The sequence below is a fragment of the Macaca nemestrina genome, chromosome 5 (assembly GCF_043159975.1).
Source record: "Macaca nemestrina isolate mMacNem1 chromosome 5, mMacNem.hap1, whole genome shotgun sequence".
NCBI classification, from domain to species: Eukaryota; Metazoa; Chordata; class Mammalia; order Primates; family Cercopithecidae; genus Macaca; species Macaca nemestrina.
Window position 1 is genome coordinate 158,507,035 of NC_092129.1, and position 14,812 is coordinate 158,521,846.

The following is a 14,812-nucleotide window of genomic DNA, read 5'->3' on the forward strand; positions in this document are numbered from 1 at the left end:
TTTCTATTTATCCTATTTATTTCATGACAACTCTACGATGTAGGCAATGCTGGTATTTAGAAACAAGTTGGCTCAGGTTTTTAAAAAAAAAACCCACAAGCCTCTGTCCACATAAACACTGTCAGGGAGTGGGAGAGCCCACTGGCTGAGCCTGGCATCCTGCTCTTACCACTACAGTAGAAGGTTACACTCTATGGGCTAAGCAGCTATAATGTAATGTTTAAGAATTCTTTTATCTACTGAAAGAAAGAAAAGAAATGAAAAGAAAAGAGAAAAGAGAAAGAAAGGAAAGAAAGGAAAGAAAAGAAAAAAGAAAGAAACATTCTATCTCTTGTTATTTAAAAAACATCTTTGTTTTTGTTATTGGAGTGGTAGAGGTGGAATTAAAACATATAACTAAAATATCTATATCCATTGTTCTTAAAACGACTGTGGTTTGATCTAAGGTTAAATTTTTGTGCCTAGTTTCTTGTTTTAAAAATAGGCTATCTACACTTCATATTTATATAAATATCTATTTGTACATTTTTGGCACAAAAATCGGTCATTACAACATGTTTGGCCTGGAAGAAACTGGCATGCTGGCATTTAACTCAGCCTTGGCGTTGAGAATTCTGACACCTGGAAAAGTTCATTTGAGGCATTAGGGTTCAGAGACAAACTCTAGAAAAGCTAAGACAGGCTTTGGATGAACTGATTTTACTCAATCATAGGAAGAAAAACAACGATAATTGTTAATAATTGCTCTTACTAAACACTAGTAATAAAAGTAAGCCACAGCATCCTCATTCTTAACTGAAAAATTTAAATAATGGTGCCTGTGTGGCAGCTTCACAGGGCTGTTAGACATGAAAGCACTTTGGAAATTGTAAGCAGTGTGATATCATAAGGTAATATATTTTCACTATGAACTCAAATAAAGGTGTGCTAATCTATACTTCTCAGTCCACCAGTACTCTGAGAAAAAGCCAGATCTATTTAGACCTCTGGCCATAATACATTATTTTGGAACTTACCTTTGTATTACGCAGTCCTTAAGGGAAAACAGCCTAGAGTATGCCAACCCTGTGAGTCCTGGCTTCATTATGGACAAAGATGAAATCTCTCTAGAACAGACTGATGAGGTTGGGACATGTTATCCCAAAATATGGCGCCTTGGCATTTGAGGAAATAGTAAAAGCAGGAAGGCCATTCTCATCTTCCCCTTGCCTTTCTCCCTTGAGGCAGGTCATAAAAGTTTCATTCAAGAAGCACCCTCCCTACAGGAAGATAAAAGAAATGTCCTCCCTATAGCCAGAAAAAAAAAAATGTCTCTGAAGACATGGGGAGAGGGAGAAGAGTCTGAACAAACAGGCCTTGCTAAGTGCCCCCAGTTTATTACCATTAGATCATACCCTCTTTGTCTAATCCTACTTCTCTGTAACTATTCACTTCATCAAACTTAGCATAAAAATACAAAAATACAAAAATGTTTCTTTGAGTCTGCATTTCTGAAGGTTTCCATGTCGTATAAAACTTACATAAAATAAATTCTCTTATGCTTTTCTCTTGATGACCTGTCTTTTTTTCCAGGTGCTTCAGCCAAGAAACCTAGTGATAGATGAGAAATATCTATTCTCCCTTGCAATATCTAGTATGCACCTCAAATAGGACTCTGCCACAGCTTCCTTCCTTTCTTTTCTATTTTTCAAACATTTAGGGAAAAAAGGCTGGTATGGTAGCTCATGCCTGCAATCCTGGCACTTTGGCAGGCTCAAGCAAGAGGGTAGTTTGAGGCTAGGAGTTCTGAGATCAGCCTGGGCAACATACCAAGAGCCCACCTCTACAAAAAAAATTATTTAAATAATTAGCCAAGCATGGTGGCATGCACCAGTAGTCCCAGCTACTCAGGAAGCTGAGGTGGAAAGATTGTTATTGCTTGAGCCCAGGAGTTCAAGGCTGCAGTGAGGCATGACTGTGCCACTGCACTCCAGTCTGTGTCACAGAGTGAGATCCTATCTCAAAAAAAAAAGAAAAGAAAGAAGTACACAAGATTATCTCTTTCCATGAGTCACCATTTTATCAAGGATAAACTTAAGCCATTTTGCAGACAAGTTATATTGTTAATGTTATTCCATATGGAAAGATCCATAGAGAAACCATTTACTCAGTAACATCCTAGAACCTAGGTGTGTTCTAGAAAGTGTGGGTTGTTGTTGAGCGGGGGTGGGGACAGGGGTTGTCTTTTTATCTACCTACAAAAATCTTTCCCTTATTTTTAAAAAAGAAAGTATATCCCTATAAGGATATGTAATAATGGACTAAAAAAGTTAAAAATCAGTAAATTAGAAAACAACAAACTAGAATTTTTTTTGTATTTTGAAATGATGTCAAGCTATTTGGATTCAAATGAGAGAAATTAACCAAACACAACAAAAGCCTGATCTAAAGTGAGGAAATTATCAACCAGGCAGGTAAGTTATTGTGACCTTCATCCATCTATGTCTCCAGCTATCCACCTACTTATCCAATAAGTATTGTTGAACCCCTACTATATACAAAACCCAATGTAAGCACTGAGCATATTAGCATGAATAATAAATCACAGGCCCTGCCTACACAGAACTTAGAGACAAGGAGTAAGCTGAGAAAACTCTGTGTGATGAGAGCTGTGACAGAGTAAGCATCAGGCACCGGAGGAGGTGGGGCCTCCATGGAGAGTTGCTCAGGCTGTGCACTGTGCACAAATAGTCTGTGAGAACAACTTTCCTGGTGTCATGTGACCCTAGCTCTGCGGGAACACAGTGGGAGGGATGAGGAGGGCTTCCTGGAAGAAGCCTTGCCTTCTTTAGAAACAACTATGATCTAATGGTAATAAACTGGGGGCACTTAGTAAGGCCTGTTTGTTCAGATTCTTCCCTCTGTCCCCATGTCTTCAGAGATAAGGACATTTCTTTCCTCTGGCTATACAGAGGGCACTTCTTAAATGAAGGTTTTATGATCTGCTTCAAGGGAGAAAGGCAGGGGGAAGATGAGAATGACCTTCCTGCTTTTGCCATTTTCTCAAATGCGGAGGCACCATATTTTGGGGTAGCATGTCCCAACCTCATCAATCTGTTCTAGAGAGATTTCACCTTTGTCCACAATGAAGCCAGGAATAACAGGGTTGGCATACTCTAGGCTGTTTTCCCTTAGGGACTGTGTAACACAAACGTAAGTCCCAAAATAATGTATTATGGCCAGAGGTCTAAATAGATCTGGCTTTTTCCCAGAGCACTGGTGGACAGAGTATAGAGAAGTGGATAGTTCTCCACTATCAAAAAAGATGTAGTGGAGATGTAAAAAATCTGAAAGTAGTTCTCAGCCCAGGAGATGGAGGGAAGCAATAAGAAAAGAGATGCAGCATTACAGGGCTGGAGCTCAGGATGGGAGGTAGCCATAGCAAGGAGGAAGAGGGAGAGCTGGTGATCAGGATCGTATTCAGCTTTCTAACCTGTCAACTGATGATGTCCCAAGAAGAACAGGGGATATGAGAAGGGCAGGTTTATAGGGAAAGGTGGGATCTAAGTTTCAAATTTTTGAGCCCAAGGTACTCATTCAAATTTAGGAGGCAAGTGGATATCCAGAAATCTACAGTCAACAACAGAGACTGAAACCATGAGTTCAGATGACATCACCCAGACGGACAATAAAAAACTTAAATGGGTCTGACGGGAAAACTGAAAGGACACTGCTGGAGAGGTGGGTGGAAAAGAAAGGAGTGTGATGACTCAGAGATCAACGGGAAATCTCCTGTTGGGAATGACAGAGCTTTCTGTGTCAAGGAACTGCTGAAACATCAAGTAAGATGACGGACAGCTGAAAAGAGTCCACGGGATTTGGTCTGGAGTAACCTTGGGAGGGTGGTTTCAAGGGTGGGTAGATACAGAAGGAAGATTTTGGTAAATTGTGGAATGACAGGAAGGTGAAGAAGAGAGGCAGTAGAGACAGTTGGCACAGGCGAACTTTTTTAATGTCTTTATAAAGGAGAGAAAAGACATTAACCAGAGAGAGACACGGGTAAACTACAATAAGGTTCATCAGCACGCACAATTGAGTCTTCTACTGGAGTAGAAAGAGCAGGATGTCAAGAATCACACACCGGGACTCCCACTTAGGGCTCTTCTCCAACACTTCAGTTACATCATTTTGTGGACGGGGGAATGCATGTGTGCACTCCAGAATCAAACAATTTTTAATTACCAATTAATTCTTTTGCTACTTGTATCTTTTTTGCCCTGACACTGTAAAGTGTTAGAGACATTTATCTAGAATAAGGATTTCCTACCCTAGACAATCCTTATCTATCTAAGGATTTCCAAGGGCAGCTCTGTTCTGAAGAACTGGAAATTTTACAGCATTGTCTTCTCCACAATTATGTTGTTTTATTTAAGTGACACAATCTGTTCATTCTCCAAAATTACTGAGCACCAAGTTGAGATACTTTGTATATCTCATGCAAAGAGGTTCTAGTCTCCTCAACCATAGCTTTCATGTTTGTGCAAAGCACTTTAGCAAGACCCTCCAAGTTTCCCCAGAGAAGAAAAGGGTGTGAGAGATGGGGCCTCTCCAGTCCACCTACCGCTGCTTGGGTGGGTTGCTGCTTCTTATTCCTTTTTGGCCTTAACTTGGTAAAGTGTTCCAGCTTCTTCCCCTCTTCAGAGGGCAACTCAGAGATAAATCCTGAGCTCCGCTTCTCCTGTCTGAGGGATGGGAAGGGCGGGTCTTCGATGTGAATTGGTACCTCTTCCAGCGCTTTATCTAGATCAAACTCCATTTCTAAAATTAAAAACAAAACAAAACAAAACAAAACAAAAAAACAGCCCAAGGCTGAAGCTTAATGAATGGAGATGGATAAACAAATTCCTAAAACTAATTTTAAGTCTAGCATAGAATAGCAAACACCCATTCACAGATTACTTAACTCTTTCTCAATAATTACCCATGCAGTGCATCCATAAGGAACATCCCTAAAATGGTCTAAGGTCTTGCTGAGGGTGCTTCACGGTGCCAAGAAAATGACTGGCAGCAGCAAAACACTTACCAAAAGCCCTAGAAACAGGCCGCAGCATTCGGCTATGGATACTCTTCCTTTTGGATTTAGGGGTCATCTAGAAATGAAATAATAATAATTAAAAAAAAACAAGTAGCCACAAAAACTCGCCTTTCAAACTTCTGAAACATTCTGGATCGATTGTTTAACTCAGTAGTTGTTTCTTTGCTTTAGAGGTTGATTGAAAGCCTGACTGAAAAGACCAAACTATTTCTAAATGTTTACAATTTCTCAAATGATACAGCTAACCTCTTTCTTTTGTTCCCCCATCCCTAACCAGTTGAATTCCACTTACATAGCTGAAAAGAACAATGAATGAATTTAATTACAAGCTGTATAAGAGGATGTTAAAATGGATACAAAAATAAAAATCAAAGACTGTAAAAATCAGTCACGAAAAACTGAAAACACTACTATTCACTGATCACTCTCACAGTAACATCAGTGTAAGCAACCCTGACCTCTTTCTGTGTCACGTCAATGATTTAAGCAGTTTCACTCTCTCGTTTCACATCTTGCCCCCAAGATTTTGATCTTTACATCATGGGCAAAGACCAGGAAAAGGTGCTAGGATTCAAAAATCTGTATCTGTTGGCACTTCTCAGTGAAATGTCTTTGATCCTGTCAATCCTCTAAAAAATGAAACCCAAACTCAAATCAAGGGCTGAAACTGAAGAGCACTTTGCTAGTACTGGTGTCAACTGTTTATGGTGCAAAGCCAACCCTCAGAAAGGCACTATCTTCTCCCTCAATAGGATCACACAAATGTCAAAGATGGAGGGAAGCTTTGCCATCACCTACAGAAATCAACTCCAAGGATGAAATCGAGTTACAGAGGTGAAAAAGGCTAACATTCATGTTGTCAGAAGGAGCAGAGCCATGGACAGAACCCAGTGAGGAGGGTCAGGCCAGCATCCTTCCTGCCACATAATTCATGACCCACACACAGATGAATGGATGTTAGGGATGTTTTCACTGGTTTGATATCAGGAAATTGGTATGTGTATAAACTAGGAGGTAACGTAACTGAAAGAACTTAGTTTGCATACTTTCATTTCATTTAATAGGTTTTCATCTAATGCTTCCTCAAAAAAAAAAAATCTACATGATGGAAAAACATTCTTTAGCTCCAAGGAGAAACTGGCTGATACTGATATTTAAAGCAAACAAATCTATAGTTTTGACAATTATGTCAGTTTTAATAATAATATCGTTTTGCTATTATGTATTGTCGAGAGAAAAGGGAGAGAAAAAAATGATTAGCAATTGTATTGAAATTCAGACTTGTTTTCCTAAAATACAAAATGAAACTTGCTGATTTGACTTTTTTTAGGTTTCGTTAAAGGCAGACAATCTGAGAAAAAGCTATTTATAAAGTAACAGGCTTTGCGGGTTCAATAAAAACTCAGCTAACCCAATGCAAATGGAAAGGAATCCAGTTTAAGGCAGTTCTCCCCAAAGTTAGCCATGCAGTTGGCTGAAGAAGTTAGTGGCCTGCCTGGTCTATTCACAAGTGAAATCTCTGAAAATAATTCTCAGGAGATATAAGCTATCAAAACATATGCTGTGTTTGGTTGCAACAAGTTCTTCAGTATTCTATCCATCTTATGCACAACCGTGGTAGGTAAAATAATCAGGAAGTAGCTCCAGATATATTTTTTAGCCAATTTCATTTAGATTGTCACAAATAAAGAGGAAAGATGTTTAAAAATGCATGGACTGAAGATGTCTTTTTTTATTTCCCTGACTCTTGATTAGATTTTACAGAAAGTGTATTCATGGGCAAAAATAGTCTAGTTTAAGTTTCCATATCATGAAAGCCTTTATGATACCAAATACATGTAAAACATAAAAATTATATTGCAAATATATTACAATTTTAAACATATAAAAATATGTACTATATATAAAATAAATGACATAATATATAATATGTACAGAAAGAATCACATTTACAAACTCATGTCCATCTGTGAACAGGTTATTCAGCTTAATTTCATTTCATAGACATAATTAAGAAACACACAAAATCATCAGGATAATTTGACGGTTGATATCACTCAAAGGGGAGCTAGTTTTCTCCTCTTGGTATTGTTTTCCAATGCTTTAAAGCCCAATATAGAAAGCTTGAATATCAGAAAAACTCACTTCTAACGTATTTCACTTGCTTTCCTTTACTTTGTGTGCTTTTTACAAGGGTAAGTAACTTCTAATTACATTTCCCATAAAACTATACCCATCATATCTTTTAGTTCTGAAGTTCTGGCACAGAGTCAATGGTCTTTTGTTAAAATAGAATTTGTAATCAGGCTAGTTTCTACAATTGGTATTAAGAAGGTAACCCAGCTTCTATATCTTTCCCTCATGGGATTTAAGTGTGACAACAGAGAAAAAAAATCAATCTCATTTCTCTCACATTTTTATTGCTTTTCTTTGGAAGTAATTCTTCCTTAGTTTTACAGAAAATGTGGACTTCCTTAATCTTATTGGCTTATTCCTACAATGCCATTACATATAAACCTAAAGCAAGAGGAAATATAAAAACGTACTATAATTATCCACCTAAGGGTATATTTAGGAGCAAATATTTAATGTTTGTCTAGAAATTTGGTTTATTTGAACTCCTTCCTCCTCCTCTCCACAACTGTTGGGTTGTTGAATTACATCCCAGAAAAAGAAAACAATCTGACTTTACCATCTTCTTTAACACGGTTAGCTCTCTTCCCTTTTGGTACCAAAATGAAAGGTCAATTTTTTCAAACTGTTTCTTAGTCCTTATTGACCTTTCCCTGACATCTGTTAATGCCTAAGTATTTTCTGAGTCAGAGAAATCACAAACTGTTCATCAGATGAAGGGGGTCAACATTTGAAAAAGAAGAGGTACATACTGCAAACGGACCTCTCATCAATCAATGGTTAACACTGTCAACTTGAGGCCTAGACAAAATTAACTTATCTTAAAAAATGAATATTGTAAGCAATAAGGTATAATTTTCAATACCCATATCCTAAAGAAATATGAGGAAAAATGTGTTAAACCCTTATTTTAAATGTAATTTTAGCAGGAAAATCTTAAACACAGACTTCTTTCTTGTCCTAACATCACAAATCATCAATAAATCCTCACTGTGGCAGACACTGTGAACAAAAAGGCCATAACTCTATTTTCTGAGAATCCAAAAGCATCAATGTCTACATTACTCTGAAATTGTACTCATTTGATCAAATTTTTATAATAAATTTTAAACTATTCTGCACATAGCTCAATTGAGATATGTCTACTTTTACTACAAGTTAAAGACTAATCTTGGAACCTTACAAATAACATAACCTTTTTCTTCCTGTCAAACCCACTTTTAACATGTAATTCCTAGACACGCTTTTTTAAAAAATGACAGTCAGATTGCTTATGTCACTATAAAAATATAAAGAGATGCTTTGTTTTTGTCACCATTTGCTCAAAAAATAATAAATAACACTCTCATTCCAAGCTCAAGAATCCATAATTACTTCCCCCTCACCACCAAGGCTGTAGAAAGAAAAAAAAATCATAACAATACCAGTTGAGAAGAAGATTAGGAAAGTTCTTCTAATATAAGAAACAAATTATAACATCGATTTTCTACAACCCAGGGCCCAAAACAAGTAATATGACAAGAATCAGGAAAAAACCTTAAAAGTAATGTTATTATTATTATTATTATTATTACATGAGTGGAATAAGCACTTGTCTCCTCTTGAATGTTTGTATCCTCTTCATCAACACTCTGCTTGCTTTCAGACACATGGCTGGAGATATTTTAAATTCATCGCCTGTTTTGCTAGCTGAACCATCTTGTAAAATCCAATCTTGTCTCTAAATTGTTGCCTATTTCATTCAGGATCTGCAGATGGACGACGACACTACAGTCTCCTGGGAGACCAGCCAGGCAGCACAGAAGCAAATGGAGCACAAGAATATAAAGTAGTAGAGCCAGAAACCGCAAAGCCACCAAAAAATACTTACACTTGTACAGCAGAGAGTCTCCATGCAGCAAAAAGAAAGAAAAAAATATGAATGGAAAAGAGATAAAGCAACAGCATTACTAGAAAAGGGGAGGGAGAGGGATACCATTCACAAACAAAGAAACAGAAAAGCTAAAACACATAAAAAGCCTTCATAGCAAAGGAATGAGGCAGGAATGAGGCCAACATATTAATGGCTTAAGACATCCAAACTGGCTTTTTATAAGCAGAAGCACAATTACAGCTTGAAAAATTTCAGAAACACCTAACCTACGGATATTATTTCTCTCGCTAAATGTGTCAAAGTGATATTTACCAACCCCACAAGGCATTAACCTCATTTGGGGGATAGTGGCTTTATTAGCTCCAAAGCACATAATGGACAAAGCAGAGGATGGTTATTAAAGAACCCCATGCAAGTCCTGGCTCCTGGACCACAGGACCAGTCTCAAGAACTAAGTGGGGACAGTGTATCTGCAGGCATGTACAAGAGTCTCTTCTGGGGCCATTTACATCATTCTGTGCTCACACTGCATTTTAGGAGCAGTATCTTTGAATTCTTTTGCCTCTTTAGTCATTAAAACTTTTCAGGGAAAGATCTGATGCCAGGATTCAGCACAAGTTACCTACCTACAGTGTAATTCAATATTGATGATACCTTATACCTTAGTGGGAACTTCGGTCACCTTACATTTTACATTATATCTCTAAGGAAGTTTTTTCTTTATTTTCTTTCCCTCTCCTTAGATGAAAAAAAAAATCTCTAAATAATTTTTAAAACTCCATTGGTCATCATTAAATTTTGTTAGGGCATCCTCTTCTTATTCTGAACATTTATAAAAGAATTTCTAAAAACAAAAAAGAAGTCCAGTTATAGAATGTTAGTCTTCGTGAAAGCAAAGTGTCAGGGGTTGAGGCATCCTTTCCAAACCTCCTGAGGAAGGCCACCTACTCCTTCCACCTGGAGCTGGGGCTTTCTTTTTTCCAAGTTCTTTATTTTTCTCATGTCAATTGTTTTCAATATAAAATGGGATAGAAATACAGGGCTCCTCAATTTGTGAATGTAAATGATTTGTGTCTCTTTAAAGTAAAGGCAGTACATAAGTAAAAAGCATTCCCTATAACCATCACCATCACTGGCACCAGTATTACGTGCTTATCAGAAAGGCTTCCACTGGTAAAGTCCTGAAAAATTCTCGTTCTTCACATTTCTGATTTCATACTTGATTAGGCAATTTACTTCAAATGTAACTCATTCTATGACCCATTAAATTAGCATGCAAACATCCTTGCTGGATGAAAGGAGAAAAAGTAAAAATATATTTTCAAATATATTTTCCAGAATTGCCCAAAACAAAGACTCTTGCCCTTTCCCAACACATAGCCCTCAGAAGCATTCTTAAAGGTATGACTATGAACACATACATAAGAGTTACAGTTGATGGTTAAGTCCCACAGATGACTTTTTACTTTCCTTTTCCTTGTGAAAGATTAATTCAACAAGACAAGTAGTCTGTCCCAATTATCTACCTAAAGATCATTGTAAGTGATAGTGAGGAATCTTTCAATTGATTCAACTCCTAAAATGACAGGCGAGCAAAACATGTTCCCATGAAGATGGAAAGCATGGCAACAGACATTTCAACTTTTTGACAGAAGGAAGATCGTTAGTTCATCGCGCTACTCTTGTCCACTTTTTGGAACTCATTTAGGCCACACTGACTTCAACATCCCTCCATCAGGACGAGGGAAGGAGTATGTCTCATGCTCATGGCTTCGGCATCCAAGAACTGGGCTTGAATCCTGAACCTGCCACTTCCTGGGTTATGGGACTTTGACCAATGTTTTTGCAAAGTCAGCTTCCAGTTTTCTAGTTTGTAAAATAAATTGTGAAGATTAAATAAGCTAATAAATACAAAGCGCTTGGCACAGTGTCTGGCAAACAGTGCCAATCAGTGACCTCTCAGTGCTTCAATAATTGGCTGTGATTATGAGAGATTAATATTATCATTTTAAAAATGCTTCTATTCCCAAAGAGAGAGAAGAAAGGAGGGGGACCATTAATAAGAAGCAGATTTATAACAGCAAAAAAGTCAGAACAATCGAAAAGCCAATCAGTAGAAGAATGAATAACTAAAATGAAGTATTTTAAATGAAGAAACATCAGTTAAAAGGAAAAATAAACGCTACATGTAGCAACATGAACAACTCTCAAAATATAATATTGAGTGAAAAAAGCAAGTTTCAAAAAAGATACAAGTGGTACAACGCCATTTATGTAGACTGTAAAACATGCAAAACAATACTATACACTGTTCATGAATACATGTATGTTTGAACACAAAAAACAAACAGGAAGTGTCCAACTGAACTCATGAGAGTGCCTCTGGAGAAAGGGGAAGAAGTGTGAGACTGTTAGTAGTGGTCAAATGATGCTATTACATTATCTTTGATGCCCTGTATTATTCAAGATTCAACAAATGCTACTGAGCACCTACTGTGCATCAGGCATTCTTGGAGAAAGGGGTGGGTCTAGCAGTGAATAAGACAGATGAGCTCTTGCACTCCTAGTGTGTGTGTTCCAGTGTACATTGGCAAAACAAACATTCTAACATGTTAACAGGTGGCTCTTCAGGGTGGTAGGAACACAGGTATTTGGCATTTGTGAGTAATTTTTGTAATTTCTTAGGAACGCCCCAAAAAGTTTATTTAGGAATACTTAAAGAAATCACTCTGGTCATAGCATTGACCGATTATCTGGACTTACACTACTCTGCAGACACTCTAATAGGAGCCTGTCTGAATGACCATAGACTTTCACCACCTTTGCTACCTCCTGATGGGTAACAATGACAAAAACACCAACCAGATCATAATAGCTTGGGGGTGGAAAGTGATCAACTATAACACAGGGAAAGAAACTTTAAAGTTTCTTAAAGTAACTCGGAGTTCTTCTGTATGTGTAAGTGTTTGATAAGCATTAGTGCTATTCTGTGGAAGTGTTAAAAAGTGGCTGGCTTCCTGACATTCAGGAACTACTGTTTTCCAGAGACCAAGAACTCGAATTAAATAAAAATTCCAGTGCCACATCCTCCTTCTTCATGTTCTTTATCATGAACCTCACATGTAAGGAATTTTTTTAAAAAATTAATATTAACCTTAATATAATTCACTCTATCAGAAATACACAAATGTTTTGCCAGTCATTTCAGCACCTCCTTTTAATACATAACTGAGATGGAGACATGATGGTCAGAACTGGACAGACTAGGTGAAGTGGGAAAAAGCCAGTTAGTTAGAAAAATAAGGAAATGAAGGGTTTACCTCTAAGTAAAAAAGAAATAAGCAAAAAAAAGGATTATTATTATTATTATACTTTTTTTTTTTTTTTTGCTTAGAGGTAAACCCTCCATTTTCTTATTGCTGGCAAAAAACTGGCAGAGGTGTCTTTTGGCCACTGTCTCATCAGTCCTCCCTCAGTCTGCAGGGGAAGAAAAAGCAGAAAACCTACAAGAATTTCAACTACAGAGTCACCTCATCAAGTATATTAACTTTAAAAAATGAGTTTAGAATAGAAACAGGAGGCGTGTGGGCAGAGATACATTCTTTTTATCTAATGGCCAACAAATTTACTACAGCATCCTTTCACAAAAAGTAATTTTTTTTCATTTTAAATGAAAATGGTTTTCATGTAATATACAGCAGAACACTTTTTGAAACATCTTAAGCAGTGTGTCAAAAACACATGATAGATAAATGGGACTAATTTGGGTGACATAGGGGAATGCCTAGAGAATGACTCAAAGGATTTCCTTTAGGTGCCCATCCTCTTCCTGCTCCCCCTGGTCATCCCTGGGGAAGACAAAATGAACATCTCTTGGGTGAAAAACACAAGCCAGGATTCTGTCTTGTTCACCTCTAGATCCCCAGAGCCCATAGAGGACTTGGCATATAATGGGCCTTCAAGAAGTGTGTGTTTGAATGAATGAACTGAACACTGCTTTAATCCAGTGTGCTCCCCACATGCAAGTTCTATAGACTTGTTTAAAAACAAAATATTACCAGTACTAAACATTGTTACCAAAAAGGGCATTTAGGCACAAAGATAAAATAGTAAGGACACGTTTATTATAAAGAATAGTCCTTTACAGATATTTATTTTCATGAAAAATCTGGCGTATTTTTTCTATTTCTTGTTACACGGACAAAAACTTCCTCATGGACCCTAGTGGTTCATGTATTGATGTCCACCTCTTTATTTTTTTATTTTTTAATTTTGAGACAAGGTCTGGCTCTATCACCTAGACTGGAGTGCAGTGGCTCAATCTCGGCTCACTGTCCAACCTCTGCCTCCTGGGCTTAAGCCATCTGCCCACCCCAGCCTCCTGAGTAGCTGGGACTACAGGTAGGTACCACCATGCCCAGCTAATCTTTGTATTTTAGAGACGGGGTTTTGCCTTGTTACCCAGGCTGGTCTCCAATTCCTGAGTTCAAGCGATCCTCCTGCCTTGGCCCCCTAAAGTGCTGGGATTACAGGCATGAGCCACTGCGCCCGGCCATGATGTCCACCTCCCTAAACAATACACTTTTCAAATACACACACCCACTCTTTTTCCCCAACTATTTATTTTTAACATATTCAAATTTAGCAAATTAAAAGGACAAGGATAGTCTAATAAATACAAGTATACTCTTCACTTAGATTCAGCAATTGTTAACATTTTGTCACATAAAATTACTTTATTTCCTTCATTCTCATCTCTCTCTCTAACACAAACACAGAAAAAAAATTCTGAACCATTTAAAGGTTGTTGACATCTTGACATTTCTCCCTTAAATACTTCTGCATGAATATCCTAAGAATTATATTTTCCTATATAACCATACATTATTATCAACATCTAAGAAAATTAACAGCAATTGCATAATATCTAACGTACACACTATAGTCCATATTCAAATTCCCCCAACTATCCCTCAGGTGCCTTAAAACATCCCCTTCCATTTTGGGATCTTAATAGAGAATATACTCATTATATAGGGTAATGTCTCTTCAGGCTCTTTCATCTAGCACATCCTCCCTCCCCACTCCCATCCCCACCTTTCTTTTTCATAATACTGACTTTGTCCATGAATCCAGGCCAATTGTTTTATAGACTGCCTCACACTCTATATTTGTCTGATGGTTTCCTCATAATTAGATTCAATGAAACATTTTTAGCATTAATACTACATAGGGGACGCTGTGAACTACTGAATGAATCACAGTGACTGGCATATATGTCAGGTTGTTCCAATACTGGTAAGACTGACCTTGATCCCTTGATTAGCATGGGGACTCTCTAGCTGCGCTCCATTGTAAAGTACTCATTCCCTTGGTAATTAATAGTAACTCTATGAGGTGATACGTTTAGTCCATCTGGATTTTAAAGCAACTATTGGTAATCCTTGCCTGAATTAATAGATATGACTGGAACTGCAAAATTATAACTTTCTACTTCTTTCATTATTCTTATATTTATTAGTTGCCATTCCTCTGAAAAGAGAAACATTTCCTCTCTTAAAATCCTCTGTACTGGCATTTCGATGTTTTCTGAGTATTACTATGAATGCATGGATCTCTATTACTTCAATGTATCTTAAACTACTATTCATTATTCTTTTTGGTGCTCAGAATGTCTCAGTGAAGTCCTTTCAACTGGATTTTCTGAGCTTTGAAATGATCCCATTGAATTT

At 37.4% G+C, this 14,812-nt stretch overlaps 1 protein-coding gene across 12 annotated transcripts in view; it reads right to left on the minus strand.

Annotated features, from left to right (window-relative positions):
• The window catches only part of LOC105482551 (capping protein regulator and myosin 1 linker 1), a 341,908-nt gene that overhangs the window by 33,380 nt on the left and 293,716 nt on the right, over window positions 1-14,812 (minus strand). For 10 of the 12 annotated variants that reach the window (XM_071097501.1, XM_071097499.1, XM_071097498.1 and 7 more), the window contains 3 exons: window positions 9,078-9,095; window positions 5,063-5,129; window positions 4,601-4,797 (listed from right to left, as the gene is read on the minus strand). In XM_071097501.1, the coding sequence (XP_070953602.1) occupies window positions 4,601-4,797; window positions 5,063-5,129; window positions 9,078-9,095 (282 nt within the window). The remainder of the gene's footprint in view (window positions 1-4,600; window positions 4,798-5,062; window positions 5,130-9,077; window positions 9,096-14,812) is intronic. The other 2 variants (XM_011742711.3, XM_071097500.1) reach the window with 1 other exon arrangement.